Raw genomic sequence first — 19,905 nt, 5'->3', positions numbered from 1 at the left:
GAGTAGCTGCCTTAAAACAGGATGTATGACAAATAAAGAGAATTAAAATAAATGGTTTTTATAACATACCTCATTTGGCTACTCAGCCAAAGCCCAGAGAGGTTTTATTCCCCCTAGCTTAGCTAGAGAAGAAAGAATGCTCTTACATGTCTAAAGAACAACTCCCTTCTCTCAACTTTGCTGTTAAATGTATCAGTCTCATGCTCCTGTGTCCAGAGCGATAGCTGTTTCCCATTTCTTCACCCTAGATCCCTTATAAACCTCTCCCACCCTACCACAGCTATAACCCTATTTTCCCAAAACAATTTTTTGAAGATAAATACACATACAGTAGGGTTGGCAAGCACTTGCTTTCCCACCTTCCAGGAGATAATAGCTGCCTTTCAAATGCCTAACTATTGAACTCCAGCACAGCCTTTTACAAATAATTTTGTCTGGCTGTATCCTGCTTATCCAGCCTTCTTTTCTTTTTAACCACCTAAGCAATTTTCCCTTGCCATGGAATGTAGATTAGTGGCAGACCCCAGATCTTCTGTCACACTTCATAGCTTCAGGTAATCATTAAGCAATCAACAAAATGATAAGCAACAAATACCATTGTGGCTGAGCTGTGCCATTTGTTCTAAGATAATGTACCACCATGAAGGTGTCTCAATCTAGAGCTGGATTGAGGTCTCCTGGGATCCTGGGCCAGAGCAAGTGGCGGGAGGAGGGGGACTGGCACTAGAACCATGGCCCCCTCCCAGCCCTTCCACCTGTGGCCCTGCCCATGGCCCCACCCCATTCCTCCCCTTCTTCTGTGGCCCACCCCCATTCCACCCATGGCCCCACTCCATCCGCTTGTGGCCTCACCCCATTCCACCCCCTCTGCCTGAGGCCCTGCCCATGGCCCCAACCCATTCTATTCCTGCCCTGCCACTCTCTCCTTTCCAGTGTACACCATCCCCTGCTGTGGCCCCCAAACCGGGGAAGCTCTGTCCCCACAAGAGCTCCTCCAGCTCTGGGACTGAGATGAAGGGAGGTTTTTTTCCAGGAACCCCAAATTGGCTGGGGCCCCTGGGAATGGTCCCTATTGGCCTGTGGTAATCTGCCACTGCTCAAGTCTTATGCGGGGATCACAACATTTTTTTATGAGGAAGAATTTCAAGAAGTGAATATGTTTAGCCTAAGAGTTATGGGAAAGACTTGAATATAGTGTATAGGTATTTAAAAGGTTCATGCTACAATATTTGGGGGAAATTCAAGGTCATGATCTGATAGTAGTAAAGGCTGTACCTGGGATTTATATTATGGGTAACATTTTCTGTAAAGGCTAGGTCTACATGGGGGCAGGGAGGGGGACTTGACCTAAGATACACAACTTCAGCTGCGGGAATAGTGTAGCTGAAGTCGGCGTATCTTAGGTCGATTTACCTGGCTGTGAGGACGGCATCGAGTCGACCGCTACCGCTTCTCCGTGCCGCAGTGGCGTTCCAGAGTCGACGGCAGAGCGATCAGGGATTGATTTTTATCACATCTACACTAGATGCAATAAATCTATCCCCAATAGATCTGACGGGTACTGTAGACATACCCTAAGAGAATCATGAGCATTTGGGATAGGCAGACTTCAGGAGGAGTGACTGGAAAAAGTGGGGAAATTGAACAGAATAGCTGTTAAAACTTTCTGAACTAAATATAATTTCGATCATATTACTTGCAGCCTACATTACCTACAAGTGTGTGGAGAGGCTGAGAGAGCTGTACAGACAGCCAAGAAAATCCTACAGCAGGAAAAGTCATTCCTTGTTCTTTTGAGTTATAGATCAATACCAATAGCAGCTACTGGATATGGTTATTGATAAAATGTATAGTCAATTGCTTGACCGCACTTTGTTTTATCATGAAATAGTCTCAGGAAACCAAAATAACCAATGTCAGACAAATTTATTGGTATGAGCTTATAATAAGAGAGCACAGGAAAAAGGCTCTATAAAATAGCAGTCTCCAGGAAACCATCTCATGTAGTGTTGTTACATTCACCTTATGAAAAGGTGTGCTCCCAATGTTACACATTTCAGCTGATTTTAGTTGTATGATAATTTTACAAATTACATATTTCTTTACATGTCACTAAAATTCAACTAATCAATTTGTTCTAGTTCCTTAACATGTCCTGTTCCTGTCCTTATCTTTGTTTTGGATACTAGCACTTCAGGTACTGGGCCATGAAGCTATTTTCTAGGTTTGTGCCAAAGTAGAACAACCATTATGTCTCGTCCTCTTCCTTTTGGGATAGTCCAGTATGGGCCTGAGAGACTAACTCACTACCTTTTGCTATAGTAAAATGCCTCATATGTCCTGATCTTGACAGCTTTCTTAGCTACTTACGCCAAAGCTTATTTCAGCTAATGCAAGGTATTATGGGCTATTTAGCATGAGTGAATAGAGTTATAGTAAAGGTATAGGCCAAGTTAGGCTATAGAACTGCTATAATATTTGTGTTTAGAGCTGTTTGTGCTTAATACATACATGCAGTGGTGTAGCCAGGTGGAGGGAACAAGGGAAGCGGGGGAAAAAAAACAGGCACCACCCGCAGTGGCACTTTTACTGAGGGGGCAGAGCTCCGGGTCTTCAGCAGCAGGACTTTCACTTGCTCCGCAGGTCTTCAGCAGCATTGCAGCAATGAAGCTTCAGTGCTGCTGAAGACACCCGGAGCTGGTGAAGGGCCCGCTGCCGAAGTACCACCGAAGACTCGGAGCACCGCTCTGTCAGTAAAAGCACCGCAGTGGGTGGCACCTTTATTTTTTCGCTCCCGGGTGAGTAAAATTAAAAAGGTGCCACTTGTGCTCAGTGGGGAAGCGGCCTCTGCCCCGCTCCCTGCTAGCTACACTACTGCATACATGGTCTTGATAACACGTCACCCTTCTGCCCCTCTGAGTTGGCAGCAACAAAGGCCGGGTTCAGTATCCAGGGGTTCCGTTTCAGTAACACAATGCATAACCGGCTCGAGCCCCCACTCAGTGACCTGGGACACTTACATACCATACCCCCCTGGGCGCCTTAGGAGGCACTTCCCTCTTGCAACGGAGTCTGAGTGTAACAAAATCTTTTTAATAAAGAAAGGAATCAATGCGGCATCCATGGAGAAACACCACAAACAGGGTTATAACACAAACCACCAGTACGTTTGGCAATGTCCTTTTCCCCTTAGGGTCTTAAGTCTAATCCCCCAAAGTCCAAGAACCCAAAAGTCTCTGGTCAGTGCCACCCCAGAGTTCAAGAGTTTATCTGTAGAGTTTTACCCCCCGCCCCAAGCCTGGGCGGAAATTGGGGGAGGGGGAAGTCCACACAGGGTGTTAAGGGCACCTTACGTGGGGCAGGGCCAACTGCTCTGCCTCTCCATGAAGTTCTGTTGCAGCCTTCACCACGACCAGCTCCACCACACCAGCTGCGCTTCTCCTCCAGCTGCCCCTGCAAACTGCTTCACTCTGCTCACTGTTCCATGGGCTGCTCCAACTGCTCTGCTCTGCCAGCCGCTTAAGGATAGGTCTTCAGACTCCCCCACTAGTTAACACAGCACTCAGTTCAGCGATTTCAGCTCTTAGTAGGGGAGCCCTGGTGCTGGTGCACCATTGGTCCAACATGAATCCAGCTCAGCAGTCTCTAGATAGACTCCTAATGGAATCAAAATTAGCTCTACTCTTTAACAGTGGAGAGAGGAGGATGTGCAATTGGGGTTCCAGGCCCTCAAAAGGGGCCCATACCATAGATAGGTGCACGCACACACACACACCAGTCCCCCAACCCCTCTCAATTCATAGGGTTTTGGAACCCCTGTCCCATAGCATGTACCACCCAACTGAGGTTGAGTCATTTCTGTCACAAAGCAGTCCCACAGCTCCCCATTCACACAATCAGGGTGACAAACTTTCTTTTGCTCCTGCCCCAATAACAAAGAAAGTGGGGATCCCAGAGCTGTTAAAATCACCATCCCAAGCTGCTGTGGGTTTATGCTAAGTGTGAGGTGGATACCAATGCAAATCTTTCCACACCCTTTGAAATTCTTGGAATTCTTTCCACACTCCCTCAATTCACCATCAGGTGTCAGGGTAATGCTCTTCCTGACTCTGCTTACACACACAATAATATGAGCTAGATAGATATAAATATTGATTGTTATATATAGAGGTAGATATACGCTAACCAGCATATATTGGCCAATGTAGACTAGCACAGCTCCTGGAGGTAAGACAGTTCAGAAGTACAAAAGAATTCTTTTCAAAAGAATCTATCTCCAAAGTGGACAGATATGAAGAAAGTAGCCATATTAGATGAAAAGGCAAAAAGAGCTTACGAACACTTTTACAATGGATGACACTCAGTTAGAAAATAGCAGTGTCTATAACCTGGTGACTCCATTTGTATCAAATTGGATGAAGAAAAAGTTTGGCCACTTCCAGCTGCATGGGCAGCACGTATAAGAGCCTGGGAGGTTTGCCTCCCCAAAAAAAGCTGGCCATGCAGGGAGCAAGAAATCCCAGATGTAGCACAGGTCATCTCCCTTTGGAGGCGTGCCGTTCCGCTGCCTTTGGAGCACTGCCACCGGAAGTGCCCTAGAAGTAGGAGGGGCACCGGTTCCTGGACTGTGTCCTCACCTGTGCTCCACTCCTGCTCCTCCCCGAGGCCCTGCTGCTGCTCAGCCTCTTCCCATGAAGCCCCTCTCCCACACCGCTTCTTCCCCCCTAAAGCCCCCTCCTTCGTTCTGCCTCTTCCCTCCACCGCTCTGCCTCTTCCCCCAAGACTCTCCCACCTGCCACTTGTTCTTCTCCACCCCCTTTCCCCATTGCTCAGCCTTAAGGCAGGAAAAAGGTGGGAGGGCATAGCCTTCCCACGTTTAAAAGTGAGGGGTGGGGAAGGGATACAGAGGAGTGAGTGGTGGGTGGTGGACTTTGTGGGGAGAGGTGGAGTGAGGGGGTGGGAAGAGGTGGAGCGAGGACAGGGTCTCGGGGGAAGAGGCAGGGTGGAAAGAGGTGGCATGGGGGAAGGCCTTTGGGGAACAGGCCAAGCAGGGGCAGGGTCTTGGAACAGAGGGAGTTGCTGTCGCTCACATAAGTCTCCCCAAATGAAAGAGTCACACACCACCTGTGTCCAGCTGTCATAAAGAAAAAGAATTCAGCACCCAGGCCATATGTGATCGAGACCAACATTGGAAAATTCAGTAGAACCCACCAACATCTACAGTTTGCTCTTCAGAAAATACAGTCAACAGAGCAAACTCTACTGATGAGATGCAGAGCAAGAAGATGATGACTCAAGACTTCCAAACCACTGACAACTAGATGACAAAGTTGTTATGTGTTTGGGTTGTGTAGTTAGAAAACCAGTATGATTCAGAGACGTGTTACAGACTGAACTTCAAAGACAGCGTGATAGTGTAAATTTTGTAAATGATAAGAGAAGTTAAAGAAGGTGATAGACTGCTAAACTGTATTCTACTAGTTTTCAGAGTAGCAGCTGCCATGTTAGTGTGTATCCGCAAAAAGAACAGGAGTCCTTGTGGCACCTTAGAGACTAACCAATTTATTTGAGCATAAGATTTCTGGGCTACAGCTTATGCTCAAATAAATGTGTTAGTCTCTAAGGTGCCACAAGTACTCCTGTTCTTTTTGTATTCTACTCTTCAACCAGTAGGTGGTGCTATGTGTAACATTTTATTTAAGTGACCCTCAGTCACACTTGGCAGAACATTAAGGGATCCTATAGTGAACATATTTGGTGTGTATCCCTCTGAGAAGGAAGCTCTTGTCTCAGGCCATAACTGATACAGCAGCCTGACCTGCTAATAGCAGCCCTGCAACCTACCATGTACAAGAAGCACATAAATGGTGAAGTCAGTAAAGTCACTTTTATGAGTAATATATGCTAGATCAGATCCTAATCTTATGAAGTGTTTTGGTAGACAGTTTTTATGAAAGATACTATACAAACTAAAGATGCATTCATTACATTGTACTGTATTGAGTTTGTATGTCATTGCATTGTATTGCATTGAATTTTATCTGTCATTTATTTTAAGGTGTCTGATGGAGGATTCTGGTGATGTGGCCTTTGTCAAGCACTCAACAGTTTTTGAGAACACTGATGGTATTTAGTTTTAAATACCTTTTTATTACAACTCATTATTTTTGTTGTCCTCTTTATTCTGAAGCATTCAGTGAGTCACAAGGGTGAGTTTCCTTTTTCAGGTAACAATGCTGATTCCTGGGCTCTTCACCTTCAGTCCAGTGACTTCCAGTTACTGTGTCCAAATGGAGCCCGTGCTGAAATCACTCAGTTTGCTCATTGTCACTTGGCTCAGGTGCCTGCCCAGGTTGTCATGGTCCACCCAGACACCAACATTTTTGCTGTATATGGACTACTGGACAAAGCTCAGGTATAATTTACAATTAGTTCACCTGATGAGGTGGCCATTCTCAGATCATTATGAGCAGGGGTATCCAAACTTGGTCCAATCACAGGCTGCAATGGCAAATTTCCAAAAGCCTAAGGAATGCTCCTAATTTAAATAAAATGCACACAACCATAATACTTGTTTATCCTGAAGGCTTCCTAAATTCATAATAGAAATGCAACAGTTACATGAGAAAAGAGCATGTATGATAAATTATTGTAATTATATAGAAGACTTTTGAAAGAATAATGCCTTCCAGGACGTAGTAGCAACTCTCCAAAAAAAAAGAAAAAACAAACAAACCCCTTCACACTATTCAATTTATTATAGGTGGTGCAGGTACTGACACCTAAACGTAAGGTTGCCCAACACTTTCCATTATAAGACTCTGTTTTCAGTTGCTTATAACTTTATTAAACTTAAACAACTGGGACTAAAATTTTCCATGCCGGGTGTCTGCTTCAAGATGAATGTTTAGAGAAGGTTTCAGCTAAAATGGTTCAAGTGTTTCTGAGCACGAGATTAGAGGAAAATACATTGTTTTGCTCATATTAATAAAACACCATGTTGTTCACTGCTAATGACTCCATGCTTTGGAGCAGGGACTTGAAATTTGGCAAGGGGGTCACCTTTGGGATGTGCCTTTTGCAAGCCCCCTGGAAATTTGTCCAACTATGGCTGAGTTACAAGCTTATGAAAATCTCAGTGTGCATGTACTCTGTAGTGATAAGTTAGTTTGGCAGCTAAATTCTCTGAAGATTCTGTCTCCTCTGAGCATGTGCCAGCCCAGGAATGCAGTAGCTGAGCAGGGCTTTCCCTGATACTGGAGGGCTGCTGTGATGCCCCACACAGGAACTAAGAACATGGAGACTGTCTTTCCTGAACTTTCCGTGTTCCCCCTGTTAGCACCCTGGAAACACAGAGGAGGAAGAGAAGAAGGAAGAAAGTTGATTTGAATTCATCATTTTTAACAATAATGCCTTCTCCATTACTAAGATATTAGTAATGGTCCTATAACATTGTTAGGATTTCTTTTGTTCTAATATTCTTTAAAAAACTCCTTGTTTTCATTGTCACTGCCCGCCATGGGTTTTTTCTGATGTTTTTAGCTTTCTTTAACAAATTTATACACTTCATAACTTCCAATTTTTGGTCTATATACTTTTTTCCCCATTTGTTTTATTTTATTTTATTTTTAACTGCTGCCTTCACTTTGACACTGAACCAGAGAGCAGAATTTGGCCCTTATGTATTGCATTTTAAATAGATGGCTGGATGTGAAAGCCAACTACAGCGGGAGTTCCAAATGGAAAAAAGGTTCAAGTTATGCCATAACGATCACAGAAAATATCTTGCTAATTGGCTCCAATATTGGGAGTCTCAGCAGACTGGCCAAGCACTGAATGGGCTTGACACTGAAGAAGCTTTTCACCCTTAACTGGAATATTCTATTGGGCTCCTTTAACTAACACAAAAGGTTACTCCAAATTGATTTTTAAAACTTATGATAATATAAAGGGCAAATAATTTGAAGTTAGAATTGTTTGTCTGTGAGGTTCTGAGCCATGGGGAGGGTTAGTTTCCACTGTGTTATGTATGCTGCTAAAGATGAATATAGCACTGGCTATATAATACAAACTCTGATATTAATGGAAACTGCATTGCTTTCAGGATTTCTTTGGAAATGACAGCAATGGAAATGGATTCAAAATGTTTGATTCTTCAGATTTCCTAGGAACAGATTTGATCTTTAAAGATTCCACCATTAAGATTGTACCAGTAGGAGAGAAAACAACATATGCAGAATGGCTGGGGAGTGAATACATAGATTCTCTTGAAGGGATGCAATCACCACAGTGCTCTGGGGCAGGTGAGCCAGCATTTTTTGATGTACGTGAGACTGATTTTCTCCGATCTCTTCTTCTTTCATATAAATTGTAAGGTGCTATCTGATCTTTATGGACTGGGCAATTCCCAGGATCCATGACATAGACACTGGGATTCTGTGCTGTGGAGAAGGGACAGTTTTTGGACCTTGGGAGACAGCAATATTGGGACTCCTGGATAGTAAATCCAATCTGTCCATCTTGATGGAATGCTCCTACTTAGGATCATAGATTATTAGGGTTGGAAGGGACCTCAGGAGATCATCTAGTCCAACCCCCTGCTCAAAACAGGACCAATCCCCAAATGGCCCCCTCAAGGATTGAGCTCACAATCCTGGGTTTAGCAGGCTAATGCTCAAACCACTGAGCTATCCCTCCCCCATTTCCATGGGCTCTATTCTGGCTTATCCCCTTACTCACCTTGTGTGGTTCCCAACTTCTGTCTGAAGTCAGCAAACAGCAGAGGATGAGTATATGCTGGGAGCACAGGCTGTGGACAGAGGATAAAGTGTGGAATCCAGGGAGCTTCTTGCGTCATGCAGATGCTGGTGGCTGGGAACAGGTATCCAGCGAGGCTCTTCACCCACTGGAAGGAAGCAAGGGATCCCGGCATTCACTGGGGGCTGAGGAAAACTAGAGAGATTGCAGGGGTTATGTTTTGCAGCTGGGAAGGAGAGTTCAGGAACTGATGAGTCAAGTACATGTGTTCACTGAATTTTATATTTGAATAATCAGCATATATTTGCACCTCAATGTCACTGTTCCCTGCTTAGGAAAAGATGTCATTTTGCTCTGTGATATTTAAATTGGTGTGGGAATGATTTGGGTGATCATTTGAGAATGATCTGGCTCTAGAACCTTTCTGCATGTTGTGGTCAATGCCTCTAAGGAGCTAAAAACTGTATTTGGAGCAGATTAAATTGATTAGCTTGCTCCTGTATAACTATTTCACAATCAGCTAGCAGTCAGATCAGCTTCTAACCCTTAGTGCTCAATTTGTATTTTTATTCATAGCTGCAATATCCATGAACATCGTTGGGCTGCTGGCAGCTAGTGTCCTGATTAGATTCTACTTGTGATCATTAGGCCGTTCCTTGGATTAACAGATATTCAGCATAATAAACTGAAATACTGGTAAACAATAATCTAATTAAACTGAAGTCAAACTTGTAAGATGAATGAGAGACACCTGTAGAGAGCAGCAGAATTATCCAGGCTATTCCCTGATGCTCTATATATCCATAAAGGTAATGGGAGGGTGGGAGAGGGATGTAGTTTACAGCTTCATCCTTGCCCCCTTCCCTTTGCTTCCCTGCCTCTCTTACCCTGTTTTACAGATGCTGTTCCTAGCCATGGCATTTCGATACCAAAGGAAATAGGCTCCAAATACAATCCTGCTGTTGCATGTCCCAAAAATAGACTCTGAGGTGTCTGATACTCACAATTATGGATAATTTTTGGTCATTTTTTTTAAAAAGGTGCCCTCAGAACTTAATCCAAACTTTTTCAAGTTGTACAGCCAATGGTTCCTGATTGAAGAGATTAAAGGCCTATCCCAGTGGTCTGGTAGCACTCTCCCATTTGTCCACTCCCAGCATCTGTAAGTCAGAGGTGCTGGAACACAGGTTGCATCCTTAACCATCATGGCAAATAGCTGTCTAATTCTTTTTTGAAGCCTGCCTTGGTCTTCCCCTAACATCCCCTGGCAACAAGTTACACAGATTGACTGTGTGTTGTGTGAAGAAGTGCTTCCTTTTGTTTGTTTTAAATTTGCTGTATGTTAATTTCATTGGGAGACCCCCTGCTTTTTGTGGTCTGTATGTCTTTCTGCATAAGAAATCTGTAGTCTAAACAGACAACTGCAATATGTATGTGCATTTGTGTAACTAATATTTAGTTGCCAGGTCAGTGTGCCTGCTTCTTAAGGGATCCCCTATTTTAGCACTAATAAAGAATGTTTTTAAACACACATCAGAGGGGAGAATTCTCTAACAATGCCTCCATCATTTTGCATTGATGGTGTTTGTAAGGGACATGAATATTGGCTTTAAATGTTTTGCTGTTTCCCCTTTGAGTATGGATAATCCTTTAAAGATCTCAGGATACTTCTGAAGGTTCTGACTCCCTTTTCTAAGGCCATTCTCCCCCTGGCTTCCCCAAGTCACACCTAATACTATTGGTTTTGCTGCCTATGTCCTTCCAGATGTAAGCCTTATGTCTAAAGCCCTAGAGAGTGGGGACTTTACTATTGACACCAGTTGGTGAATAAGGAGAAGAGTGGCCCATAGATGCTTGAGAACACAAAATGAATAGGCCAACCTCATTTGCATTTTGGTTATGTGACAAGTTGGGGCATTTTAGTTAAAATACAGTAAGTTTTGTGTTTTTGGAAATAAAACACTATTATTCTTGTTGGAAAATGGAAGAACTGCACCAAATATGCCTGGGGCAATGGGTCACTCTGACTAGACCATAATTAGGCACCCGTAGGGAAGGGAGCCTGGATAGACCTAACAGAAAAGATAGATTTCTGTCTTCCATGGGGAGTTTCTCTCTGATGAGGAGGATTCTGTTAAGGGTTCTATATACTACTGATCCTTTTCTGAAGGCTCAGCACAGAGGTAGTCCAAGACAGCAGATGGCTTCAAGGCAACAACCAGAGCTGAAACAGATGGTGGTGCTGAGATACCTTGGACTGAAGCTGTAAAGAGCAAAGACTCTGGTGCAGATCTTCATACCCAATAATGAAAGCTGAAATAACTTCAGCTGGATTGGGTGGTAGAGAGCCCTCAAGAACACTAGCTAGCTCTTCCCTTTGGGGCTAGAGAATGACCTGCCAGAATTCTTGGACTCCAGCAACCTTGGCCAACAAACTGTGAGTTGGGAAGTTGGGGATGAGGGAAGTGACTGAAATGCTTTAGCCACTCACAACTGCAAGAGGTGGACTGAGGTTCGGACTATTATTAAAACACACAAAGGGGAGAGGAATCTTACTTAATAGATATTGTTAATTTATTAATTTCCGGCTTTCCCAAATTAATTCTGTTGTCTCCTGTACCCCTAATAAAGTTCTCATTGTTTTAAATCATTAGACGCAGTGCTTATTAGTGGGAAGTATTGACCATCAAGGTCACCCAGGGTGATATATATATATATATATATATATATATATATATATGGTTTCCCATGTTTTTTTGGGTGGTGAGGGCTTATGCACGTGTAAGTATTCAGAAAGAACTCCTAGAAAACTGAACATGGTCTTTCTTACTGCAGCCAGTATGTGGGCTGTAAGGTTACCCTTTTTTTACTATATAAGGAACAGCACTATTAATAATTTCATGTTAATACTTTCCTTCAAAGGTAAATTGTCTTTGTAAATTTAGTGCTCCAGATACACAAGCCAAGACAGTGATGTCATCCTTATACTCACAGATCAGGTACAATACAATAGAGGAAGAGGCACAATGTGCCTTGCTCAAGTTCTCATGGGATCACCTAAGTGTGGGAGATTAGTTGGGTCTCAACGACCAACTTAATCGTTGGCCTCTCTGTTGTAACTTTCTTTTCTTTTCTTTTCATTTTTACTTTGGGAGGCACTCAAACACTATGGGGATGGAAGCCAAATAATCAGGTAGGTAGCTAGAATTGTTATATACCAATTATGTGGGGGTTGGGAGATGAGGACACATAGGCCACTCTTCACATAGCTCTTCACATAGGCCACCAAATAACTATCCACTTGTAACACTTTTAGTTACTACTGGCCCTGGGCTTGATTTGAATTATCTAATGGTGAAATGCCATCACCAATCCCTTGAGCCTCAGCTCATTATATCAGCTGTGCACTGAACACTCAGACAGGTAGGAGTTGAAAGTCATGTATGTATAACTGGAAATGTAACTTTGCCTACACTTTGCATAAAGTCTTTCATTGATCTATGGCCTTAGAGTTATAGGGTATTAATGATCTTCAAATAGGTATTATATATGCTATTTGGTAGTGTTAGAATTGTATTAATTAACTAGAATAAATTCAAATTAATAAAATTAATTCTTTTTTAAACTGTAACCTACTCACAATGAACACACTACAATCTTGCATGAGTAGCTCCACTCCAATATAAGGAATAAATGTGTTGCATTTGGTTATCAGCATAAATTATAGTCCAGGGACATTCTCAACCTCAGGAACGAAAAAAGTCAAACTTTCATCAAAAAAGTTTATTTTTGCCTTGAATTTTTCATTATAACAAGATGCAGTTTTTGCAAGCAGGAACCTTACATTTTGCTGAGGAAAACTGAGGCCGTTTTGGGTTGTTTTTAATTTTGTCAGAATTTTGGTGTGATGGTGATAAAATTATACCAGACACACTGTTGTTATGCCTTTACCCTTTTATCACACCTACTACCCCAGGATCTCAAAGGATTTATAATCATGGAGCCAGATTCTGGCCTCCACACCAGCTCCCATATGCCAATCTGGCATTTTATAGAGGATGCAAAGGGGTGCAATGGGCTTGGGGAGAAGTTTCTCAGTATAGGATCAGCACAGAGTCTATAAGACTGACCTTGTACCTTCCCCTCTACCCCTGAGACCATAGCATAGGTGCTGTACTGAGGGGAAGGCAGCAGTTACAAATAAAATAATATAAAATAAAGTAAAACAAATTGGGTGGGTGATGGCATGGTCTCAGCACTCAGCCTCTAGTGTATGCTGGAAGTAATTTCATTCTCCATAGCAGCCCAGGATCTGGATGACAGAAAGGTGACAAAGTCTCAGGAGATGCAGTACAGAATCTGGTCCTGATTTTTACAGGTGCTTAATCTGAAATGCACAAGGGTAGTTGACCCATCTCAACAGCATTCTTTCAGACTCTCTGCAGACTTTAAGCAGCCATCACTGTATTGGTTACTGATGTGTATCATATTTTTAGTTATCTTCATAACCATAAGGACTAGAGATTTTTTTAAATGAAAATGTAGATTCTGGAGCACCCTAGCCCTAAGTTTAGAAGAGTTGTTGTTATACTGAACACCCCACCAACAATTCAAGCCCTGCTCCCTGTATTTATGAATTTTATACTATACTAAATTGCAGATGAAGAGTAATCACTTATCTAAGCAGAGCCTTTATTTTGAAAAGCTAATTGGTTAAACATAAAAGGACATGATTAGGGAGAGACTGTCTAGAACAGTGGTCCTCAGCCTGTGGTCCACAGACCCCCATGACTTAGACTATGTCTAAGGGGTCTGCAAAAGACTCAGACTGAAAACTGACTCACCGTAAGTCAACTATATATACAGACAACAGAGTTCCAAAAAGATCAGCGCTTCCATTCAAAATTTCCAAAGGAGTCCACACCTCCATTTGAATTTTTTTAGGGGTCCACAAATGAAAGATGGTTGAGAACCACTGGTCTAGATCAGTGGCTCTCAACCTTTCCAGACTACTGCACCCACTTTCAGGAGTCTGATTTGTTTTGCATACCACCAAGTTTCACCTCACTTAAAAATGACTTGCTTACAAAATCAGACATAAAAATACAAAAGTATTACAGCCACTCTATTACTGAAAAAAATGCTTACTGTCTTCATTTTTTCACCATATTATTATAAAATAAATCAATTGGAATAGCAGTATAAACAAGTAATTGCAGGGCCACCCGGGGGGTGGTGATGATGGCAAGTGGGGCAATTTGCCTCAGGCCCTGTAGGGGTCCCCACAAGAATGTCAGAGGCTCCCCCCTCGGCCCCACCTCTGCCTTCCCCCATCCCCTGGTGCCTCAGCGCACCACATCCAGGAGCAGCCCTGGACAGTGCTGCAGCAGCGTGGCTCCGGTGGTATCTGAGCGCCTCCTGCTCAAAGCTGTGTGTTAAGGGGGCAGGGCTGCAAGCTCCGATGGGCCGAGTGGAAGGAGCTTGGGTCCTGCCAGAGCCACGCCGCTGCAGTGCTGTCCAGGGCTGCTCCTGGATGCCGCTCGCTGAGGATCCGGGAGAAGCGGGAGGTGGGGGTAAGCGGCATGGCAAGGGGCCGGGTCGGGGGGTTGGATAAGGGGCAGGGAGTCCTGGGGACAGTCAGGGGACAGGGAGCTGGGGGGGATTGGATGGGGCAGAAGTTCTGGAGTGGTGGTCAGGGACGGGGAACGGGGAGTTGGATCATAGATGTTCTGGGGGTCTGTCAGGACTAGGCGGGGGGTGGTGGTGGTGGATAGGGGTCGTGGCAGTTAGGGCACAGGGAGCAGGGAGGTTGGTGGGGTCCCAGGCTGGTGGTTGGGAGGATATCTTGGGGCAGTGGTCAGGGGACAAGGAGCAGGATGCGTTGGGGATTCTGCCTGGGCCAGTCGGGGGGCAGGAAGTGGGTGGGGGGTTAGATAGACGGCAGGGCCAGGCTGTTTGGGGAGGCATAGCTTTCCCTACCTGGTTCTTCATACAATTTTGGAACCTCGCTGTGACCCTCAGGCCAAAAAGTTTGCCCACGCCTGCTCTAAAGTCATAGAAAAAAAAACTGGCTTTGCGTTTTAATTTAATCCCATGATCTGCTCTATATAGAAAGCCCGCCTTTGCTCGCAGCATGCGTCCCCACTACTGCGGCTCTGCATTAACCATTGGTCCACCCTCCCCTCCCCTCCGACTACTATTCTAGAAAATTCTTTGATCTATATAAGCGGCTGCATCAGGCATGCCCAGCACAGTGTCTACAGTGTTTGTCATCTTTGTTGTGTGTACTCTACTGAAATAGCATAACAAGCCTGTGGCTTTATGTTTTAATTCAACCATATGCTACCCCCTTTTAATTTTAAAATATAGATCGGTTCATTGTTAAGATAAGAAAAGGAGCAGACAAGCTGTTCATGTGAGACAGCCTTTTTGAAACTAACACATGTAAAAAACAAACTAAGTACAGTGTCCCAACAGTGCCTTGACTCACTCTTGATTTTTTACATTGAAGAAAAATCAGCTTCGTCAGTTAATTACAATGATGTGATTGAGGAATTTAAGTCCATAACACCTGGCGAGCAATGTCTCATTCTCTAGGACAGGAAGATGAAGAAACCTTCATCTATTTTGGTCAATTTGGGTTAGCTCATTATCTGGTTAACGATAAAGATCATGAAAATTGACTGTATCTTTGTATATGCCTGGTTATGACTACAGCAAAAAATTGGTATTTTATGTCTCATTTTTAAAGTAAAGTTTAGGTGTTAATTTTAAAAAAATTGTTTAGTTAAGTTTTAGTTTCTTTAGTTTGTTTGATGAATAAAAATAATGTCCTTTACGATTGAGTATTCAATAAAGTTTCACCTTTTAAAAAAATAAATAAATAAAATTCCTTGGGTGTACACCCTAATGAAATGTGCTGCGCACGCCTATATGGGCAATGCTTCTTGATGTTGCCAAAGCATAATCAAGTGATATAAAGTAAAATTTAGAGCATACATTTTGCAAGATATTCTCCCTCCTGTGCACGATGGTCGTGACAGGTACTTCAATGTCTATTTTAATTTCTGTCACAGTTCAAATTGTTCCGCAACACATGGGGTACATAAGGAATTTTTCAGTTAACTACCTGTGACAGTTTGGATCACAGAACCACCCTGGGAGTTCCCACCTGATGTGCCCAGACTACTTCTATCCCTGCTTTCCCTGCCAGCTCAGGACTCCAGCACACTGTCTTGCTGAGCCAGACACTCTTGTCTGTTCCAACAAAAACTCAAGGTCTGAATTACTTGCCCCAAAGCAAGCTAACAGGAGTGTTCCTGTCTTTAACACTCAGATGCCCAACTCCCCATGGGGTCTAAACCCAAATAAATCAATTTTACCCTGTATAAAGCTTATACAGGGTAAACTCATGCACAGTTGTTTGCTCCCCCAGGTATTAGTACATACTCTGAGTTAATAAGTAAAAAGTGATTTTATTAAATATAGAAAGTAGGATTTAAGTGGTTCCAAGTAGTAACAGACAGAACAAAGTAAGTCACCAAGTCAAATAAAATAAAATGCGCAAATCTATATCTAATCAAACTGAATACAGATAAGGTCCTTACCAGTTCCAGAACGCTCCCTTTTACAGACTAATCTCCTTTTCACCTGGGTCCAGCAATCACTCACACCCCTTGCACACTGTCCTTTGTTTTAGTTTCTTTCAAGTACCCTGGGGGGTAGGGAGGCTCTCTCTTTAGCCAGCTGAAGACCACCATGGAGAGGTCTCCCAGGAGTTTAAATAGACTTTTTCTTGTGGGTGGAGCCCCCCTCCTCACTCCTATGCACAGCCCAGCTCCAAGATGGAGTTTAGGAGTTACCTGAGCAAGTCACATGTCCATGCATGATTCTCAGTTTTTACAAGTAGCAGCCATTGTTTACATGCTACCTTGAACATCCTCAAGTAGATTTCTTATGTGGATTGGAGCATTCCAAGATTCATTGTCCTTTAAGTGTCTCTTGATTGGGTACTTAATGTCAACATGCTCTACTACAGTTATTTAGAAATCAAGCCAGTACACAGTCAATATTTGTACCTTCGAATACAAAAATGATACATGCATGCAGATAAGATTAATAGATTCAGTAGATCATAACCTTTATATAGATCCGTTACATAGCATATGTAGCATAGTTAGATTCAGTAGATCATATTCCAGTTATGTCAAATTCCCATAAAGCATTATGGGCTACAGCATCACTCTATCTAACAAAATGAAAGATACCAAGGGAATTAATTTGTTTGTGGGTATCATCACATAGTCAATGATCGTAGGGGTTAGAAAAATGAAACTTACATATATTTCAGGATGTGAGAAGAGAAAGTAGAAGAAAGCTAGACAGACGCAAGAAGAAAAGGGAAAAATAACTCTTCACAAATTTCTTCAGGCACAGTTCAAGTCAAGTCAATTGACTGAGTTGAGCGATGCTGACATTCAAGGTTCTTCAGAGGTGGAAAGTGAAAGTGGTGTTGTAGAGAAAAAGAAAAGGCGGTGTGTGAGGAATCCAAAATATTACCACATTCAGAAAACAATGTTATAGTTGTTGCAGTGGAAGAGAAGGAAATCCAGCCTCTTTGGATAGACAATGGAGAACACAGCGGTAACACTGTTATAACTGAGCAACTGGTACAGTCGACTAGTCCTGCTGCTGTAGATGGGAATGACGAAGAAGAGTTGTGCAGTAATGACCCAGTCTCTTGGAAGCAGGGCCGGCTTTAGGCCGATTCACCCAATTCCCAGAAATCGGGCCCCGTGCCTTAGACACTTTTTTTTTTTAAACTTACCCCTGGTCCCTGGCTGCGATCTGCTCCAGGGTCTTCCGTGGTCCCGCTCCCTTAAGCGAAGCGCAGGCGGGAGCGCGGCAAGCCCCGCAGCCCCGGCTGGAGCCCCGGCAGGAGCGTGGCAAGCCCCGTGGCCCCGCTCTCCTGGGTGGAGCCCCCGCCGGAGCGCAGCAAGCCCTGCTCTCCCGGCTGGAGCCCCGGCCGGAGCGCAGCAAGCCCCGCGGCCCCACTCTCCTGGCTGGAGCTCCGGCCGGAGCACTGCAAGCCCCACTCTCCCGACTGGAGCTCTGGCCGGAGTGCGGCAAGCCCCGCAGTCCCACTCTCCCGGCTGGAGCTCTGGCTGGAGCGCGGCAAGCCCCGCTCTCCCAGCTGGAGCCTCAGCTAGAGCGCAGCAAGCCCCGCTCTCCTGGCTGGAGCTCTGGCCAGAGCGCGGCAAGCCCCGTGGCCCCGCTCTCCCGGCTGGAGCTCCGGGCCCTTTATATAGCCTCCAGAGCCCTGGGGTAGTGAGGGGCTCCAGGGGCTATTCAAAGGACCAGGGCTCCAGCTGCTTCTGCCACCCCCCATCCTTTAAATAGCCGCCAGAACCCCACCACTCCATGCATTCCCCAGGGTTCCTGCGGCTATTTAAAAAGTCCAGGGCAGGGTAGAAGCAGGGGAGCCCTGGGCCCTTTAAATAGCCTCCAAAGCCCTGGGATAGCAGGGAACTTGGGGGCTATTTAAAGGGTTTGGGCTCCAGCTGCCTTTGCTGCACCCCCTGCCCTGCCCACACCAGCCCCGCTCCCCCTGCCTGCAGCCAGCTCTGACGTGCTCGAGTCAAAGCCAGTCCTGTCAACCCTTGTGTCTCCACAACCTGCAAAACCTGGCCCTGCAAGGGCAGCAGTCCCAACACACGGAGGTTAAGGGGCTGCTTGGGCACGCACCAGCCCTAGACCCCTAGCCCTGTTCCAGCACCTGTTGCACCCGCGAGCTGAACGCGCAGCCCTAAGTCTCACATCTCTCTGGTGCCAGGACTGCACCTGTCTCCTGTGGCCCTGCTGAACAGCGCCAATATCCCCCTATCTCCAACCAGCCCCGCACCCCTTGCCCTGCCTGCAGCTAGACCCTACCTCCAATCAGCCCCTGCCCTGCCTCCAGCCAGCCCTATGTCCACTGCTGCCCTGCAGTTCCAGGACAGTAACCCTGCACACCTGCTTCAATGAGCGGGGCAGGAAGCAGCTGGGACCCACACGTGTGAAACGGCAGTCATTAATAACCAATCAACAGCATATATGATGCAATGTACATAATATATAATTTTATTATTAATATAGTTATGGAAAGTAAATAATACATGAAAGAAATGAAAGGCTTTTTTTTCACTTTTTTTTTTAAGTCATCCCTGCCAGGGCCCCGCCGAAAATGTTCAAATTGGGCCCCGCACTTCCTAAAGCCGGCCCTGCTTGGAAGTACCTAGATATAAAGAAAAGAGATCTTATTGTATTGAAGGGTCCACCACATAAGCCCGAAAACTTTCCTTGTGATTCTTTTGGCAGGAAATTGCCAATAACAGTTTTTTCTAAATATGTGAGTAATGGCAAATGTTTTGAAAGAGACTGGATGGTGTGGAGTAAAGATGCTGCAGCAATATATTTTCCCCTGCTGTCTCTACAGAAGTGAAACTCAAACTAACCTATTACATCATTCAAAATTTGTCGAAAACAAATGGAATTGGTGGAATTGCTGATAATTGGAATACGATTTACAAGAAAATCAAGAGTCATGAAGAAAATGCTTTACATTTGAGCAATTACATTAAATGGAAGGAATTATTTCAGACACTCAGTGATAAAAGAGGCATTGATGCAGCATTACAGGATAGTATTAAACAGGAGGAGGAAAAATGGCATAAAATATTAACTGCCATTGTTGACATAATTCTTTTCCTAGCAAAAAATAATCTGCCATTTCGTGGTAGCCATTCTACTGTTAATTATGACAACTGTGGGCTTCTCTTGTCAACACTGAAGCTTGTGGGCACGTACAATACTAAGGTGAAACAACATCTAGAGATGGTAGCTAAATGCAGAGAGTGTGGTCGAAGAATGCAGGCTTACTTTCTGTCATGGCGTAGTCAGAATGAGTTCTCGAAACTGTGTGGGGAGAAAGTTTTAAACTCTATTCTTGAAGAGGTAAGAAAAGCCTGATATTTCAGCATTGTTGTTGATGGTACACCTGATGTTTCACACACAGAGCAGTTAGTTTTTATTCTCAGATATGTGATGCAAAAAAACGGAAATTGGGATTTGCATGAAAGATTTGTTAAACTAGTAGATTTTGAAAAGAAG

General features: G+C 44.2%; 1 protein-coding gene across 1 annotated transcript in view; it reads left to right on the top strand.

The window, feature by feature from the left end:
• The window catches only part of MELTF (melanotransferrin), a 61,403-nt gene extending 52,005 nt beyond the window's left edge, over nt 1-9,398 (top strand). Inside the window, exons 13-16 of the mRNA XM_032787494.1 lie at nt 6,059-6,126; nt 6,228-6,415; nt 8,105-8,303; nt 9,334-9,398. Coding sequence (XP_032643385.1) covers nt 6,059-6,126; nt 6,228-6,415; nt 8,105-8,303; nt 9,334-9,398 — 520 coding nt within the window. The remainder of the gene's footprint in view (nt 1-6,058; nt 6,127-6,227; nt 6,416-8,104; nt 8,304-9,333) is intronic.
• Nucleotides 9,399-19,905: the final 10,507 nt, after the last annotated feature.

The sequence above is a fragment of the Chelonoidis abingdonii genome, chromosome 8 (genome assembly GCF_003597395.2).
Source record: "Chelonoidis abingdonii isolate Lonesome George chromosome 8, CheloAbing_2.0, whole genome shotgun sequence".
Classification (NCBI taxonomy): domain Eukaryota; kingdom Metazoa; phylum Chordata; order Testudines; family Testudinidae; genus Chelonoidis; species Chelonoidis abingdonii.
This window is presented reverse-complemented; position numbering and strand designations above follow the sequence as displayed.